Below are 20,368 nucleotides of genomic sequence, written 5' to 3' on the forward strand. Positions count from 1 at the left end.
TGACTTTTTGTCGTGTGATAAAAATTAAAAAACGTTTTTATATATCCTCACAGATGAGAACAATGATCCCACCAAATTTCATAAACATCTTTTCCAACCTGGCGTGCGTTTGGGGGCGCTATGGAGCCCGTTGGCCACGCCGTCTCTGCAGAACTATGCAATTTTCGCCAGTTCTGAAACGTGTGCCACTTTTTTGTGAATTTTCGTGCATCTCAAGCCTCAAAAATGCGATTCCGCAGCAGAAAAATAATAATAATCTTGAAAAAAGCTATCCGTCGGGCCCTAATAAGCTTTATTGTGCAGTGTGTATCCATAAATAACAGTATAGCCGGGATGGGTGACGGGTTAAAGAATTTGAAATATGTTGTTTTATTGCTCACCTGCAGCAGTTTCTCAGCCGTGGGCCTCTTCTTTGGGTTCTTGGTGAGTGCTAGTTTGACAAAATGGTGGAAGTTATTTGTCCTGTCGCCCAGCAGAGAGAGAGAGAGAGAGAGAGAGAGAGAGAGAGAGAGAGAGAGAGAGAGAGAGAGAGAGAGAGAGAGAGAGAGAGAGAGAGAGAGAGAGAGAGAGAGAGAGAGAGAGAGAGAGAGAGAGAGAGAGAGAGAGAGAGAGAGAGAGAGAGAGAGAGACAGAGAGAGAGAGACAGAGAGAGAGAGACACACACACAGAGAGAGAAAAAAAGAGTTAATCTTTCTGTTTTGTAACAAGAACAAGCAATGCACAGATTTGCATCTTCAGTAAATGCATCTCTCTTACCACTTGACTTTATCTTTCAACTTAGGAGGCTGGAAATTACTCTTGGTCATTAAGAAGAGAGCCCTGAGGACAAAGAGAGAGAAAGAGTTAACTTCAAGTCTTTACAGCAGAGTACTGATACAGAATGGTGAAAGCCACAATGTAAAGATCAAAACAGAGCTACTGGTCTAGCATCCAGTTACTTTACACGACATATATTGAAATACTAATAGATTTTGTATAACAGAAAGCTTTTCATGGCCTTTTCTTTTAAATTCTGATAATATTTCACATCGTTCTGCAGGTCTCCGCTCTGCCATCATCACACTATCACACATAACACACACACACACACACCTCATGGGGTGCAGGTCAAACATGGGTGGCTGGAGTTCAGCCAGCTCTATTGCAGTAATGCCCACAGCCCAGATATCACACAGCTGGTTGTAACCTCCTTTCCTTTCCACTGCTGCTACCTCGGGAGCCATCCTGTGGAGAGGGAGGAGGAGGAGGAGGAGGAGGAGGAGGAGGAGGAGGAGGAGGAGGAGGAGGAGGAGACAGAAGAAAAAAAACAAGAAAAGAGGGAAAGAATAGGAGTAAAATGTGTGCAAATTTTTACCAAGTACTAAATAAGGTTAATTAAACAGCTACACACATGAACTAAATATTAATTCTCTACAGTATTTCTCTCCGGCTGCAGCAGCTGAGGGGCCCCACCATGACCCCGACATTAACCTCTACAACTTTACAACCATAGAAAACAAACCAAAACTATCAATTTCACTCTGATTCGGAGCAGCCAAATGGACTACGGCTGGTGAAAACGCCCTTATACATTTAGCTCTACCTGCATGTATATCCATAAGCAGTATCAAGGGAAGCACAACTAACCAGTACGGAGTTCCAATGAACGACTTCCTCTTGGCCAGAGTCGCTGTGATCTGAGCCGATACACCAAAGTCAGCTATGGAGAGAAGAAGAAGAGGAGGGGAAGAAGAAAGAAGAATGAGAAGAATAAAAGGGAGAAAGAGACGGAATGTGATGAGCGAGAAATAAATATAAAAAAGGTAGGAGAGTGAGAACAGAAATGATGAAGGGGGGACAGCAGGGAGAGAAAACCAAGTCAGTAAATGAGGCCGTTCAGATTCGGTTCTTTTGAAGCATCAGCTTAGTGTGTTCCACTCACCTAGTTTAACATAGCCGTTGTCTGTCAGGAGGATGTTGGCTCCCTGTTAGAGACAAACAACGCCACGCATCAGGACACAACACAAGACTTTACACTTCAGGTCAATTCTAATGAACTTCCGAGGCGCATTCAGCACACAAAGTGATCTGTCATCGATCAACGCAGCTTACAGCTACAGTATGAATCAATAATCATTTTCCCCGTCAGCTTTGTCTCAACAATAATTTGGGGATCAATTTTCATTTGTATGTGTTTGTATTCTTTTCTTTTGATGAAGGATGATTCATTTTTCATTATTTTACCTATCATTCATGATGATTAGTGATTAACAGAATTGCCTTTGCAACACTTCACATACGTGTGGACGAAATAAGACTTATTTTGTCCAGGATTATATTTGTCTTTTATGTATCATGTTTAACTTTGTAAGACTGCAGACTGCCGCAGCGAGAGACGTAGTTCAACGACCGACGTGTAGAGCAGGTTACGTAATATATCGAGTGACCGTTAATGTAAATACGTTGAATAAAAACGTTATTGAATAATAACGGGTATAACACGCGAGAAAGTCCAATACTGGCGGGCGGATGGGTCCAACAAACAACGGACTTTCCCCCTGGAGACTGCTGTCCCGTGTGAAATATAGTCATTTTAAGCCAAAACATTGTTTTTTTTACTAAACATAACCAAGTAGTTTTGTTGCCTAAACCTAGTTGTGATTTCATTTGTTTTGTTTCCATATACAGTGTTAATCATGTGTTTAAAACTGCGACCGTAATCCGGGAGAAAATATGTTTCCCTACTTTTCGTGCTTACTATTATAGCCTATTAAGTATGTATGATTGTTAAAAATGAAGAAAACAAACATAACACAGACAGAGAATTGTATTAAAAGTTCCTAAAAATAACAGGAAAACTCATCTGATGAAATATTCACAGGAAATAATCTGCTCAAAATTCATCTAAATCGCTCTGAATATAATATGACATATCCATAAAATATGTCATTTAGTCAGTGGTCATCAGTTTACTCTAACCTTAAAAAGGTTGGGAACCACTAATCGAAAGTCATCTAATACAACAACCCTGCAATAAATGCCACCACTGGGAACATTAAGAAAGGTGTTGACTCAATAGTGTGGTCAGTGTTGCCATTTAACTGAACTATACTATACTGAAAGTACTATTTTGTCCACCCTTCAAACAGGAAGTCACTATTGACAAGTGACTCGGAAAGGCCTTGAGAGTTTAAAGTTTGGCTGACATGCATATTCCAAACGGTTTTCTCTAAACTCACCTTGATGTCTCTGTGCATTTTGCCTTTATTGTGTAGGTAGTACAAACCCTGTAAACAGAATCACACAGCAGCTGGTGTTATCAGTCATGTGATCAAAATGAAAACAGCGCACTGAAAAACTTGCAAAACAAAAGGAGATATTTTGATATTTTTTACCAGAAGCAAATGTTGGTTCAATGAAAATCAGATGTCTGGCTCAACTCACAGAGAGATGACTGGCTCCAGTGCACAATGCTAACACTTTCCTCTGTAACTTTATGCAGCTGTGGTGCTTTGGGGAATAATTGCAGTTTTAAAATATATGTTTCAATTAGAATTGATAATATTTCAATTTAAAAATAAAGAGCACAATGTGATCTTTGGACCATAGAACTTAAAAATCTAATTGTTTAAATAGCTCAAGGGAGTTTTCTAACTTCATTAATTTTACAGCAAATAGCCAACTCTCTCTGAGCTAATGCTAAAGTGTTAGCATGAAGCACTGGAGCCAATGAACAGTTGAGATCATTTATGATTTTGGTGTCTATGTTCTCGCCATTTTACAGAGAAAGAAACGGAAGCAGTTCAAGCTGAGCAGAGGTTCAATCACCCAAAATATTCCATCCCATTCCACAATATAACAACACTGACAATAAGTATAGTGTATACGCTACCTGCAGGGTCTCCCGTGACATGTAGGCTATCTGTGACTCTGACAAAGGCCCAGTTACTGGAGGAGAGAAACAAGGAAGAGAGAGAGAGAAAGAGAGAGGGATGGATATCACAGAGTGAGAACAGGTAAAAATAAACACTTTTCAACTTGGACTATATTCCCATGTTTTTCTGTCTAACACCGTATCCTAACTGGATGCGAGCGTCCGACTATCGCGCCGACTTGCATCAGATGCTCGCTGTCCACACTAAATCTGTTAAATTATACACTTCTGTTACATCATGTAAACAAACCACGTACAAATCAGCAGTGTGCTCCATATCAGACTCAGGACGGAACCGGACGGAACCACTTAAAAAGATGTGTTAGTAGTACTTGCCATCTACGTTTGTATCCTACTTTTTAAACAGAAAACACACGTTTTATATTGTGATATTTACTGGAAATGACATAGCCCGCCGTGCATCTTGCTCATGCTCGGGACAAGATGCGACAACACCACAGGCAGTGACACAGAGAGGTGCCGAGACACGGTAAACACAGGCAGTTGAACAACAGGTTAATCCAACATTGTGACTGATTGACACAAAAACATGGGAAAATACGGTTCAGGTTGAAAGATACCGAAGTTAAAGTTTAATAACCATCAAAACGTGTGTGCGTTTGGGTGCATGTCGTTCTTACCGTGATAGATATCCTGCAGGGAACCTCCTCCACAGTACTCCATACTGATCCATAACTTATCTCTCCTGCAGAGAACACAGTGTCACTACGTCTTCACACATACACAAAAGGAATTACCTCTCACACATCTGTCTTTTTCACTCTCTGACACACAAACACACATGCATGCTGAGGTAAAATGCTTTAATATCACACACACTTACCGGAGATAACTGCCAAAATAGGCTACGATGTTGGAGTGTTTGCAGTCCTTCATCATTATAATCTCCTGCTGGACGACAGCAAAGTCCTCACCTGGAGGGAACACGTGCACACACACACACACACATTATTATTCAACAATCAAATCGTAACAGAGGTTATCTCAAGACACTTTTCATATAGAGCAGATCTAAAAACATACTCTATAAATTATTATAATATATATTAATAATCTGGTATCTTAATTAGGGCTATCAATCGATTAATCATCGTGATTAAATCTCACATTTTTTAACAGTTCAAATTGTACCTTAAAGGGAGATTTGTCAAGTGTTTAATACTCTTATCAACATGGGAGTGGGCAAATATGCTGCTTAATGTAAATGTATGTATATATGTATTATTGGAAATCAATTAACAACACAAAACAATGATACATTTTGTCCAGAAACCCTCACAGGTACTGCATTTAGCATAAAGAAAATGCTCAAATCATAACATGGCAAACTGCAGCCCAACAGGCAACAACAGCTGTTAGTGTGTCAGTGTGCTGACTTGACTATGACTTGCCCCAAACTGCATGAGATTATCATAAAGTGGGAGATTCACATATCTTGAGGTCAGAGGTCAAGGGACCCCTTTGAAAATGGCCATGACAGTTTTTCCTCACCAAAATGTAGGGTAAGTTTGGAGTATTATTTACCATCCTTCGCAATAAGTTAGTATGACATTGGATTCCTTGGGTTTTCTGGTTTCACATGATGTCAGTATCTTCACTCTAGCTTTAAAACTGAGCCTGCTACAACCTCCGAACTATCCATTGTGTTTATGCATTCAAGAAATTAGTGGAGTTAAAACGATGCGTTAACGTGTTATTATCGCGTTAACTTTGACAGCTCTAATCTTAATGCTTGACATGGTTATATGGTTATAATATAATCAACAGACAAGAGAAGTAGGTTTGTTTATGGGTTTGTGTCTGTATCCAAACGATGGGGAGGAGACTCATGGAAGTCAGGGCAAAAGGATGGGGGGCAGCAGAGCGGGTTTCAACAGGTTTTCCTTTTTTTAAATTCCACACTTGAAGAACTTAATTATTTAGCAACAGTGTGATGAGACATTTCCACACTTCCTGTAAAGTTTGAAGTTTTTTTTTCTCCTTAATTTTCCCTTTCTTTAATGGAGGAGTGGAAGATGGAAACCAGCAGCTGAGTGTGGAAAACGAGTCTGATGGAAAAAGATGGTGAGAGGACCGCAGAGAGAAAAAGAGAAGAATGGAAGATGATTGAGAGAAAAGCTGATGTAGGGATAGAGAAGAAGATATAGCAGCAAAGAAAGTAACGTGAGATAACTCACCCGGTTCCAGTTTGATGACTTTGATAGCAGCCAGCTCTCCTGTGTTTACATTGCGAGCCTAAAAGGAGGGAGAAAGAGATGGTGAGTCAGTAAAGGCTTTGAAACACACAGCGAAAATTTGGAAATGTTGTTCACGCAGCATCAAGGTAGAACACAGAGTGGAGCTTCTTCATCATGCGTGAATGTAACTGAATTTAACCCATTAATCCCCCATACTGATCTCTTTTTTAGAGGGGTAGGGGTCGGGGACAGGGGATGTTCAGGGGTAGATTAAAAGTCAACAGTAGATGTCACATAGAAGTGGTGTACATCATCTGAAAGCTGAGAACCTGAAGATTAATTTGAGATGCTGCTCAGCACTGTGTGTCAAGTTGTTCTAGTAATTAATAAGAAATAATTAATTAATACATTAATTTATTGTTTAATTTATTAATTTACCTGGACTGTAAGAAATAAAAAAAAAACGGTGTATATGACTCATGTCAATTTGTCATGAGTGCCCACAACAATAATTATTCAATATGTTGTTTGCAGCCAGTTTAGCAAGTTCAAAATAACAGAATGAATGCATAGCGCATTCACAACTCATTCAAAACACACACACACACACTCAGATAAGGTGAAGTGTCAGAGCAATGTATGGACTTCAACAGGAAATCAAGTTTTTCCTGTATTCCTGGAAAGCTGACAGTTGTTGAAAAGCCAGAGTTTTGCAGGATACTGAGGCAGATTTTCTATAAATAGAGAGCTGTGTTTACATTTAGCAGCAGAGCCGGTGAGGCGGAGAGAAATTCTATATGAAATATTCATGAATAAAAGCTGCTCTTTCAGAGGAGACATGAATTGCTTCTCTCAGGCCAAGAATGTGCAAGTATGACAGTGTGTGACTTTGCAGAAGTATGCGTGTGAGAATGAAGGAGAGTGAGAGAGACAGAGAGAGATGTTTTAAGTCAGCCTAACTGATAAAACCAAGACTCTCAGCATGAGAGACAAAACAAGAGCTTCAATATCATGAACAGCTAAATGTGTCATCATGCCGCCAACACTTCTAGTCTCAATGCAGAGAGAATCACCCCCATCTACCCTGATCCTGCAGCCTCACCGGCATATTTATACAACATTAGAGAGAGAAAACATGACATTTTACATTCTGGTTTGTTCACTTTATCATCGGGACGCTGTCACATAGGTACGGTAAACTTTCAGTTTTATAAGAACAGCCATCAAGCCTCCATCCATTTTGATATCATCACATCTTCCAAATACAAAATATAAAGACATCTCATCGCTGATCAGGTTTTTATACAGTTATATATTACAATTAGGGGTGGGTGATATATCATATATACTCGATGTACTGCGGCTTATTCTACGTGGGATGTAGTAAATGACCATATTGGAACATCAACTACAAATTGAAGCCAACCTCCACTTAGAAAATAAACTAGCCTCAGACTAGCCCCCGTGTTGTTTTGTGGTACGTTTATATACTAAGCATTACGATAAGAGCGCGTAAGAACTGACTTCAAAATAAAAGCCACCTTCCGATGAACATGATGGGCAATTTTACATTCATTCAAAAAGTCAGTCAGTCAGTCAATAATAAATAAATTAAAATGCATAAATAAATAAATAAATAAAACAAAATGAACAAATATTAAACAATAAAATGAATGATAATTTTAAAAACACTGCCTGATGTGGAATTTCAAAATTAAAGCCCTCTAAAATGCCATATAGGCTAGGAGCTGTGCTCTCTCTAAATTCAGATTAGTTTACTAGAATGATCACACTGGTATGAACATGTGCATCAAAGGGTTAAATAAAACATACAAGTTATATTATTTTAAAGAGAATATGAAAATATCAAGATATATCATGATAATCGTGTCAAATTCCATTGAAGTTTTCTGTGACAGAGTGATGAATAAAGTGCAAACTGAACAGAGCAGAGATGGCCACCATGGCGTGAGCGGAAAAACAAGCGGCACCAAGAGAAACTCAAATTTCCCCAACAAGGCACTAAAGTGCTGCCCACACAGGACGACTGCAGGAACACAATAGTGATGAGAAGACTAAATAAAACCAAGAACTCAAGGATCACCACAGGGAAAAAACAACTGCACTACCAAAATTAACCAGCGAAATTTAAGACAAAGACTCTTTCAAGACGAAGGTCAAGTGAAGAAGAAGAACAGACGCAAAGGAGGAATAAAAGAGGCCAACCCACACCAAAACAAAGCTGTGGCGGGAGGGAGGAGATACAAAGAGACACAAAGAGAAAAGAAGCTGAGTGGCGAGCAGAGACGGAGTGTCTTCAGTCAGCAGACAGACCAGAAGTGACTCATAGCGCTCAGTGCCACACACAGAGACACGGCCTGACTCCAATCCACCGGCTGTTGTGACTGCCTGAAGCACGCCGTCTGGTGTTACCGATCAACAGCTAACTAGCAAAGGAACAAATCATCACGTGTGCTCATCAGAAACTACCACCAAACATTTTCACAAACTGCAACGCTTGATCAAACTCAACTCTGGCGCCAACAATCAGTGTGATTGCTAAAATGCTCTAGTACATCGAATCCAATTAGCTTTCTTTCAACCTATTTTAAAGATGCACTGATTGCAATTTTCTTTGCCGATTACGATTACTGATATTTTAAAAAATCGGCCACCGGTCACGGCCGATAAAGCTGAAAATCGACCGATTTTGGTCACTGGTCGACCAATTGGTGCACCCCTAACCTCTTTGTGTGTAATATTGAAAATACCACAGCAGTAGTACAATGGTTGGAAAAAACGAAAAGCGTATCTGCTCATTTGAATGAATTCTGCGTGAGAACTCCAAACCTAACAGCTAAAATGTCATGTGAATGTTTGACTAATGATATCATCAGTTTATGAACACAGCCTGGGAGCCTGACTGTTACATGTTGAGGCACAGATGACTGGGCGTGACGGTGGCATGGGGCAACAGGAAAAGAGATTATGTGTATGTACGTGGGGAAAGAGCTTGGTAAAAAAAAAAAAGTGACACTTTTATTCAACTTGACACATGTTTTTCTTTACCTTACTTAAGAGTAATATATTTTTTAATTTAACAAGAGAGGCCAAAGTTCTCAAATATTCAACACAAACTGTTGTACATGAAGTTAAAAGAGTCAACGTATGATAAGAAATAGGGCTGTCAATCTTGCTTTATGCAAATGTATGTACATATTTATTATTGGAAACCAATTAACAACACAAAACAATGACAAATACTATCCAGAAACCCTAATAGGTACTGACATTTAGCATAAAACATATGCTCAAATCATAACATGGCAAACTGCAGCCCAACAGACAAGGCAGGTGTGTCAGTGTGCTGACTTGACTATGACTTGCCCCAAACTGCATGTGATTATCATAAAGTGGGCGTGTCTGTAAAGGGGAGACTCGTGGGTACCCATAGAACCCATTTTCAATCACATATCTTGAGGTCAGAGGTCAAGGGACCCCTTTGAAAATGGCCATGCCAGTTTTTCCTCGCCAAAATTTAGCTACAAGCTAGTATGACATGGTTGGTACCAATGGATTCCATATGTTTTCTAGTTTCACAATACCAGTATCTTCACTCTTGTATTAAAACTGAGCCCGCTACGACCTCTGAAAGATCGATTGCGTTAATGCGTTAAAGAAATTAGTGGCGTTAAAACGATTTTGCGTTAACGCGTTATTAACTTTGACAGCCCGAATAAGAATATAAGAAACTTTGACATCTAAGGCGAAATAAAGAGTGTAAATGTGAGAAAAACATTCAATGCCAACTTCCGCTACTTAACATAACACCTAATGAGAATAAACTTAAAAATGGACCAACACATTCAGAAATGTACCTTTTCCCTCAAAGCCAAGACCATGTACTGTACTGCCAGATCAGCAGTGGCTTAATGAGGGCTTCTGCTACACAGTAATGGAGAAACTTAGCTCATATCCATCATTAACACCTCTACTAGGCCGCATGTGTGTGTGTGTGCGTCATATACTCAGCATATGGCCAGCTCAGTGGAGCATCGGTGTGGCATTTCACTCTCTCCTCTCTGACCACGAACAACAAACAAGAGCAGGCTAAGCAGCAGCTCACCATGCTAATCAGCCCACTCAGCTTGAGCTGTAATCCTGCAACTACTGGAAAAACAAACGAGGGTGCACCATTTGATTTTACTCTGAGGTTGTTTGCTTATAGTGCTTTCCTATCTAATGTTCCTTCACTACGGCTCTCTGACAGACACTGTTTACAGTTCATCCTGTGTGACAGTAGTCGTGGGAGGCTAACTCCTGGCGTGTCTTACATAAGGTCAGAGGTCACCTCAGGGCAGTGAGACAAGTCATCTCAGGTCACAGGTTCATGACCGATACTGGCGACGGGAAACAGCAGGGACTTCCAGATTACATAATAATATATCAGCTCTTTATGTCCTTTGTGATTCAATTTTTTTATTGCATTATGCAGAATAAATTGACCAATACCGTCATAAAAACTCCATATCATACAGCGTGTAGATGAGTGAGTCTGGGTTGTAATATAGACGTCTATATACAGTCTATAGGAATCCATAATAATAGATTTATTGATCGATACATTCATGTTATTGTTTTGAATCAAGTACCCCGCAAAACTTGCTTTTGTTAAAAGGTGCTAAATACGGGATTGGGAGCATTTCTGTTGCCTCTCAACAGCTCTCAACATGGCGACGGCGAGCCAGCGGCTTGCAGCTAGCAGTGCTAACGCCGCTAAAAGTGCAAAAGCTGACAGAGATAACAGTGTTTACCTGAGAAACTCGGATTACAACACACACAGAGGGAGAGCGACTTCGTTCTCTGCTTAGGTAGACATTACTCCTCTATATCTTTACATAGAAAATAGAGCACATTAGTGGCTCCCTCATCCTGGTCCCCTCCTCTCCTGTCATGGTGTCAAACATTATGCAGGACAACATGGAAAACTTGCCTGCTGAACTTTCCGTTGTGATTACAATCTCACGCTCACTTACCATCTCATCATTAGTCTTTCGCTTGACATTTTCGAACCCTTATTTGACTGAGCAGCTCCACTACAGGCGTTAAGGCCTGAGGCAATAACTACTGCAGTAGTTGTTTATTCACTTCGAGATTTTTCCAAGAGATTTGAGGTTTAAAATAGGCGACCTTCCAATCACAACCACGCTTCTTTGACCTTTAAGATAACCAATGTATTAGGCCATGCAGCAATGGCTTTGTTTTCTACTCACTTATCAACATTATGGCATATACTGACATGCATTTCCCCATTTTCACATTTCCATTGTTTTCATTTGTAATGTCTTGTCAAAATGGTGAAGGCACAACCGTGCAGCGACAGCTTGTTTTCCCAGAAAGCTCAGTCTTTACACAGCTCAACCATTACCGACACATAGCCCCAGGAGGGGAACAGGTGAGGCGGAAACGCAGTGAAGTGTTTTTAATTAGCACACCTGTCTTTCTACAAAATAACCACTCACTCAAGCAAAACCCCCATAAATGTACGCACACACCAGAACCATCCAGAACCTCTCCGGACCACTTCAATTTAGCAAAGTAACTTTTCTTTTAAGCACTAAAAGCCTTCTTCCATACACTGCAAATTCATCCGCCCAGAGGAGTCATTTAATCCAGCATTTAGTATTGAAATCATTCTTTCTTTGGCTCTGCCAATAGCAAATATAATGGCATTTGTTTTCAATACAGCTCCGCTGGGCTGAAAGGAAATCACTGAAATGGAGCTCCACTTCAAACTATGAAATCAATGCCGGAGGCACTAAATCACTGCGCTACACTGCCCAAAGGGGTTTTATTTAGTTTGAGATAACTTCATCTCTACTCTTTCAAATGATGCCATATAATTGTTGGTGTGTTTGTTGGTTGGTGTTTCAAAACTAAAGAGTTTTACCAAAGTTATATGTTTGATGAAATGAATGCAACTGGTTTGTTTTGCCCTCCGCACCAGCTACATTTGGTGTGAGCCTGTGAAGTCACATACCACACACTTCACACGCCCCTGCCACACTGACCCACCCAACATGTGTATGAATGCATGTACAGTGTGTGTATGTAGTTGCAGTTTTAGAGGAGACAGAGAAACATATTTTCACATCACAAGCAACAATAGTCCAGACAACAGACGTGAGCATTCCTGCGACCCTTGACTGATCATGAAAACATTTCCTAAGAGGCATTCGGCTGATATTCAACAATCATTCAGTCCAAGCCAGGTTCCAGCACTCCCAACTCTATCACATGAGCACACAATCTCAAAATAGGATTGGACACTTGTGCTATAACACAGTGCCAAGATGTTCTGAATCAGTTCAGCAGCAGAGCTGTACCCCGACAGAGGTATGAACAACATGGTGCTCTAAACAAGCCTCAAAGACACAATCCCTTCCTTAGTGATAAGGCAGCTTTTAGTCTAAAAGGCTGACCCACAATAAAAGATTTGGCCAAAACAGCACAACAGATTCCATTCATGAACAACAACAGTCCTGACTAAAAAAAACGGAGATCTCGCAGCATTTCTCGCGATCAAATGTGACTTTAATGTAAACGAACATGTCGGATGACGGCCAGGAAGAATTAGAGATGTTAGTTTTTGCACTACTTTGTACTGAAAATTGACGAAGGATGGATGAAGTCATGGAGACATGTTAAATACGTCAGGACAGGCCAAAACTCGCCCAACGGGACCACAGCGAAGGGGCGTGTCTGATGGTGTGGCATCGCTTTGGTCACACAGACACTAGCTAAACTAAAGCTTTTGGATTTGAAGCCAACAAAAGAGGTGAGCTGATAAACATAGACGAGGCAACGTGTTAGTTGTCCTGCAGATTGTGGAGCCGCTTCACTCTCTAGTTTTTCTTATTATTTAGTGTTTATTAGCAGTCGGCAAACCAGCTTAGAGGTGCTTTACCACCACCAAGTGGACTGGAGTCACTTCACTGTCATTCATGGGCTCTCTCAGTCTCATTATGTTCAACTCGGGAGAGGCGACACCCAGTGTTCAAATTATACCAGGCTTAATAAAAAAACGGTTTGAAAATTAAAAAAAACCAAACATGCAAAAACGCTTTAAAAAGGTATCCAACTATTGTGGTGACACACTGCTTTAGGTTTACTCTTGTTTGTCATGGTAATGCAAAACAATTCATAATAAACCCACATTAATTACCTTTAATACAAGCTTAAATGTAGCCTGGTTAAAAGAGGAATTCATTAGTCAGATTTACTGAATCAGACCCTGATGATTGACAGTAGCAGCTCTTCTCATTCAGAAGAGTAGAACCTGCTGAGCGGAGGTTTTCCCGTTCAAATGCAGCAACCTAGAGCTGTAAATATGTGTGTTTGTGGGGGGAAGTCCCACAGACGTCTTCACCTGTCACACCATTATTTATTTTGTGTTGACCCACCCTGCAGAGAAGTGTCACACCATTCACTATCTGCACTACAGACATTCTGCACACCCACAGCTTATCCCGGCAGACATGTTGTTAATCATTTGATAAAGGAGAATACAAGCTACAGGATATTGTATTAAACTTTATTAACATGGTTCAACTGTACTTTGAATAGCTGGTTATGACCTGGCTCAAGATAATGTGAACCACGTAGGCTTGGCCATTTGTTTATATAGTTAAAAACACATGAAGTACTTTGAGCAGGAGATACTGTATAGACATGTTAGTTCTTCTTTAACCACTCTAACTAAAACCTTAATATCAGTACACACTGAACATCATTACTTGATTGAGGGCAATGTGATCTCCTTGGTTATGGGCCTTTAAACCACTTTAAAGACAGAAACCAAAGTTAATATTCCACTGTCTGACTTTACAGTGGCTTCAGAGGGCTATTTTTACTGGTACATCTGGTTTTGTCTCTGTGTCATTAACTACTGTGTAACTATGCAAGTTATCAATATGTCACTGCACCAGTGGCGCAGAGACAAATTCCTGCAGAGCACATTAATTGTACTTGGCGAACAGAAAGCTGACTGCCAGGATGAGGACTAAATTTCCGATCCGGGACCAAAGAGGATTTCAGGAACCCTGCTTTGCTTTCAGAGCTATTGTGACTGCAGGCTGAAGTCTGTATATCCACCTCGGTGAGCAAACAACTGGAGGAACAGCGACAAAAACAGGATGGTTCTGGGCCACCGGCTTTTAATTGTGACTCTGCAGCCGTATGTGCATGTGTGTCTATGCATGTGACAATACAATCATCTGGTTTTGTTTGTGTGTGTGTTGTGCTGCACGCTGCTGGACTAGTGTGAAACAATAGGGCATGAACACACACACACACCCACACACACATACGGAGGAAGTGAAGATTCCTGCATTCCTGGAACACGGCTGCCCAGCTGTGCCACACACACACACACACACCAAGGTCTGGCCAGAGGAAATCATTACAGTCACCACATCTAGGCTATTACTGTTAAGTACATCAGTCTAGTCTTAAATATATCGGAAGTGTGAATGTGTACACAGAAGGCCACTTAATATAGCTTCAATCATGGACTAGTGATGATCTTGAAGATTTCAATGCATTTTAAGGGGATGTGAATAACAAATTCTTCCCACAATATGGCCAAATGAACTGTTTTATTATGTTATTTTTATTTATATTGATTACGTGCCCCAAATAACCATGTCAGCTTTGGGATCCACACACTAATTTTGTTTTAAAACGTATCATTTTTGCAACGTTTATGCCTAGCGTCCACACTACTTCGATCAATATTGATCAAAATAGTTGTGATTATCATTTTGGCCAAATCGTGCAGGATTATACCTGTCTACATGCGTAGGAGGCAAGCTATTATTCGAGCGCTTTACATCAATTCCTGTGTCCAGCGCTGCTTCCTGTTTACACCAGTACGTGCATGCCCAGTGTACGTGAATGGTCATGTATATAATATGCATTTTCTGACATGGTAGTATGGACGGAGATTCATTCTGAAACGGCCCTAAAACGCTCGTCTGGATGGAGATCATTTCAGTTTTAAAAAAGCGCTTTCAAAACGAAAATGTATTAGTGTGGATGTAGCCTTACTGTGCTCGTAAACTCCCTCAAAAACAATAAAAAAAGTGAGCAGGCACAAGCAAAGACTAGTAGCATTGCTTGCCCCTTACATGCGAGTCCAAAAATACCCAGATGGCTGGCATGATTCTAGCACACACTGCCACCGAAATTGATTTGTCATTAACTGATGTCCATCCCGACTGAAGGCCGTCGTCTGCCTCTACTTCCTCAATCCGAAGCCACTGTCACCTTGAGAAAACATGCCAGTCATCCTATTCAAACAACATAGGTTGCGTCAGATCCTGTGTGTTGGTAAATACTTGGCCTGTGAAGCACAGAGAGTGAGGGCAGCTATTACAGCAGCACCCACAGAGCAGGTTTACATGCAGAGCAGAAATATATATATAAAGCTGATACTGGTATTTATTGAAGCAGTCTAAATGACAAAGTGCAAAAGAAGAGCGTTGCCTCGTCTCCACTCCGCCCACATCAAGCGACAAATCAATACAAACAGTATCTTTAACATCGGTGAGCGAATAGGCCTTTTAATAGAAATCCTGGCCCACCAACGTCGCACCAGTCCGATCGGTAAACATAAGCATGCCGTGAGCAAGTCACTGGCATCATGTTTCAGGAATTTTCGGCGTGGACGTAAACTGCTTCCTTCAACTAACATTTCAAGCCACAAACATGAGAAGCAGCCAAATGCAGGTTCCAAAACTGGAAATCACTCAGTGCTGTCACTTCCAGTACGAGGGGAGTAGGGTGGCTTTCTTCCAATATCAACACATAGCTAATGATTTGCGTTTAGGAATGGTAAATGACACGTGAACATGTCTAGTTGGTGTTGTTTACACTGGACTGTACAATGAGAAGTATTTCAGGAATCTAGGGCTGCAACTGACGATTAGTTTCATTGTTGATTATTTTCTTGATTAATTGATTAGTTGTTTGGTCTATAAAATGTGTCAGAAAATGGTGAAAAATGTCGATAAGTGTTTCCCAAAGCCCAAGATGACGTCCTCAAATGCCTTGTTTTGTCCACAACTCAAAGATATTCAGTTTACTGTCATAGAGGAGTAAAGAAACCAGAAAATATTAACATTTAAGAAGCTAGAATCAGAGATTTTTTTTCTTAAAAAACTACTCAAACCAATTAATCAATTATCAAAATAGTTGCCGTTGGCGATTAATTTAATAGTTGACACCTAATCAATTAATTGTTGCATCTCTACATGAATCATTGTGGGAGTACGATGATAATCAATATAACGGGAAACATTGATATGTTACACAAACCGTAATGTGGTATTTTCTTCTTTTTTTACTAGACAGCCTCAGGGGTGTTTACAGAAGTCAACCTCACCCTCCCTGCCTTAAGGAGCAACTAAACCATTTCATTAGTCTGAGTTTAAATGGAGAGTTTGGGTGCTACCGAATGATCTAAATGCTGTTGATGTATTTTATTCCCTGGTACAGATACAGTCCTCGACCAAAGAAATTCTTCACTCATATGACTTCGTTGACTAATCGATTAGTTGATTTTATTGACAGATCTGTAAAGCGGAGTTTCTCCACAAAGAATAACACAAAAGCACCACTTTAAATCTTGTGTTTACCAGAGATGTGCTCTTAAGTTTCGTAGAAATACGTCAAGAAATCTTAGTTGACTAAGACCAAAACGTCCGATTAGTCGACTGATCGACGAAGAGGAAGCAGCCCGAGGAAATAACTGAATCTTTCTGTGATCTCACGGTCAGGAGGCCAGTCTCACTATCAGCCAATCCTCTAACTAATACAGACAAAGAGGCTACAAACAGAGGAGAAAACAAACTAGCTAGAGTTCACACTTTGTTTCCTGCTCAAACATTCCTATCCAAGCCACAGATTTTCACTGAGTGGTAGAACCAAATATAGGCATCAATGGGGTTTACCGAATGCCCCGGTGCTCAGAAGGACATCCTTTAATCCAGAGGTTTCAGGTTTGAGCCCCCGAGTGTCTTCCAACAAAAGCCCCGTTGTTTCTGTGAACTAGAGCATCAGCTACGTACTGTAATATTGTCTACAGTACACAACAACTTTATGAATGGATGCTTCAACTGTCAGCAAAATTGAAGAATTCTTATTTATAATCCTGGCATGATTTTGTAACATAGAGGACATTTTATTACAATTATTTTTTACGTTAGTGCACATTAATCAGCCGTACACTGAGACAGGTCTAGTGGGCGAGTTAGCTCTGAGCTGCTGGCCTGCTGAAGAGATCCTGTCAGACCATGTGTCTGCAACGAGCCAAGATACTGAACTTAAATTAGAAACTAGATTAGCTGCAGCAGGGAGGGATGCAATATGGAAAACACACAAAGAAGAAATAATGACTGATGGCTGGGTTTTTGGATGTACTTTTGGAATCAGTGGCAGATTTGTGTTCAAAAAGGAGAAAAACTGGAAATTGTTCACGTCTGTAGTCTTTATACATACATCTATATTCCTGTAATTACCACAGAGGGCCTGGAGGTTAACCAAACATCACTGAGTCCTATCTCAGTGATTAATGAATCTCCAGTCTGCCAAATGCCTCTCCCTCACACAGCGGTGGAATTAAATACCTCGACAGAGTGACTGCAACACAAACAACTACATGAGTTTGGATGTTAATCTTGCATAACCTGACTGATATAGAGAGCTGTGGGTAAGGCTGATATAACATAATGTCTCCAAACGCCATCAAGATTGAGGCATCTCATAACTTGTTTTTCAGTAGCGTGCTTCTCTTGAACTTATCATACTTTATGGTATTTTTGATCTGATATGGTGTGAATACAGTATATCCTAGAGGGATGGACTTATAGCAACCCCATCCTGCACGGTCACACTTGTTGTGCTTATGTCCTGCAGCATTACTTCACTGTTTTCTGTTATATTATAGATGTTGCATGACCTTGCTGTGGTTCAACGTTGTATTCTACTAAATTGTGTGTCCATGTTGCATTAAATATTAGTGGTGGGGAAAAAAATTATTCAACTATGTATCAAGATTTATTTTTTTACAATTTTGAAATTGATTTTTTTTATGCCAGAATCGATATATTTGCTTCATTTGAGTCAATGGTGAGGTAAAAAGGAATCGCTTTTATTGTTGTAGTCAGATTAACGTGACGTCATATCCGTTCCGTACCCGTTAACCAAACGGGTATGATTAAATTTTTTCCCCTGGTCTAGTGTTAAAAAAGTTAACAAAAATCACAATATCGAATCGCAATACTTGTAGAATCGCAATACATATCGAATTGGCACCCAAGTATCGTGATAGTATTGAATCGGGAGATTCAAAATAAGGTGTTAACAAAGGGAACTGTATATACAAAATACATATATGGAAATAAGATTGATTGAATTATATTCACCAAAAGTATAAAACATGACACGTCCCTTATAAATTAAAAAGAAAATACCACTAATTTCTGAGGGAAATGTCTTTATTCTTTGATTTTTGGGTTGTTGGGATTTTTATTTTATAAATAATGCCTGATAACGACTGATATATATGACTTCAGGACATCAAATCAAACATTCTTGCTGTATTAATTTAGATATTTTACAAAGTAAAAGTCCCTAGAAGTGTATGATTCAACTTTTCCCCATGGTCTAGTGTTAGAAAAATTAACAAAAATCACAATATTGAATTGCAATACTTGTAGAATCGGCACCCAAGTATTGTGATAGTATGCAATAGATAGGTGAATCGAATTAAATAAGCATGTTGATCTCCAGAGTGACTGAGTGGAGTTGTACTTGAGGAGCTGAACCTCTCTGGAGGCTGCAGGCTGTCTGCTACCAGCTCAGGGCCTTGTGGTGAAGAGTAGGACCAAACATAACAGCTATAACACGACATTAATCACACAGTCTACACACAAACTAACATCCCAGCTCCTTCATAACGTTGACTAGTTCTTACTGGTGTTAAAACGTGAATAAAAACAATAAGAAGTGTTGAATGTATGCTTGTTGTTGTTGTTGCATTCTCAGCCTGTATTTGCAGCCAGGCAGCTGTCAGTCTGTCAGAGCAACACGGACACACTTTTATACTAAAACAGCAGAAACTCTACAATATTACCATTAATCATGAACTCATTATGCTTCACTTAGTGTCCCCACACCAGTAACACATCGCTGTTTGTTGTCATTTTGTCACAATGTTGTAAAGAAAAAGCGAAAAAGCCTGGTTAGCTTCTTGGGTGCTAGCAGGTTACACTAGCTGCGTCCGTTCTCGGACAGCTAGCTCGCTAGCGGCTGGAGGTTAACAGTCACAGTTAGCATCATCTAGCTGTGGTTAAACAGGATTTCTCCCCAATAGAGGATAGTTAGCTACCAGCTGCCACTTCTTAAACGTTCTCCCGGATGCCCATAATGTCGGTAAATAAAAATATATAACGGTAAAAAACAATAACAGTCACAAAATCTTGGCTAACGTTATGCGTCCGATAATGGAATTATGTGCATTAGCAAAGTTAGCAGATACTGCATCAGTAAACATCAACATGACAGAAAGGAGCTAATGGTGTCAATATGTGTTTGTTTTCTACTTTTTTCTTTCTACAATTGCACTATATTCACTTTTTAAGTCTCTTCTGCACTATATTCACTTTTTAACGGTCTCTTTTGCACTATATTCACTTTAACTGCACTATATTCATTTTTTAACAGTCTCTTCTGCAATATTCATTTTTTAACAGTCTCTTCTGCACTATTCATTTTTAACAATCTCTTCTGCACTATATTCACTTTAACTGCACTATATTCATTTTTTAACAGTCTCTTCTGCACTATATTCACTTTAACTGCACTATATTCTGCACTATATTCACTTTAACTGCACTATATTCACTTTTTAAGTCTCTTCTGAACTATATTCATTTTTAACAATCTCTTCTGCACTATATTCACTTTAACTGCACTATATTCATTTTTTAACAGTCTTTTCTGCACTATATTCACTTTAACTGCACTATATTCATTTTTTAACAGTCTCTTCTGCACTATATTCACTTTAACTGCACTATATTCACTTTTTAAGTCTCTTCTGAACTATATTCATTTTTAACAGTCTCTTTTGCACTATATTCATTTTAACTGCACTATATTCATTTTTAAATGCACTATATTCATTTTTAACAGT

General features: G+C 39.7%; 1 protein-coding gene across 8 annotated transcripts in view; it reads right to left on the reverse strand.

Annotated features, from left to right (window-relative positions):
* Nucleotides 1–20,368, reverse strand: part of LOC141774469 (mitogen-activated protein kinase kinase kinase kinase 3-like) — a 56,297-nt gene that overhangs the window by 35,170 nt on the left and 759 nt on the right. For all 8 annotated transcript variants that reach the window (XM_074647159.1, XM_074647156.1, XM_074647157.1 and 5 more), the window contains exons 2-11: nt 6,112–6,169; nt 4,758–4,848; nt 4,555–4,619; nt 3,872–3,927; nt 3,219–3,266; nt 1,922–1,964; nt 1,627–1,699; nt 1,093–1,224; nt 757–819; nt 381–462 (exon numbers count right to left, since the gene is read on the reverse strand). In XM_074647159.1, coding sequence (XP_074503260.1) covers nt 381–462; nt 757–819; nt 1,093–1,224; nt 1,627–1,699; nt 1,922–1,964; nt 3,219–3,266; nt 3,872–3,927; nt 4,555–4,619; nt 4,758–4,848; nt 6,112–6,169 — 711 coding nt within the window. The remainder of the gene's footprint in view (nt 1–380; nt 463–756; nt 820–1,092; nt 1,225–1,626; nt 1,700–1,921; nt 1,965–3,218; nt 3,267–3,871; nt 3,928–4,554; nt 4,620–4,757; nt 4,849–6,111; nt 6,170–20,368) is intronic.

Source organism: Sebastes fasciatus, chromosome 9 (genome assembly GCF_043250625.1).
Source record: "Sebastes fasciatus isolate fSebFas1 chromosome 9, fSebFas1.pri, whole genome shotgun sequence".
NCBI lineage: Eukaryota > Metazoa > Chordata > Actinopteri > Perciformes > Sebastidae > Sebastes > Sebastes fasciatus.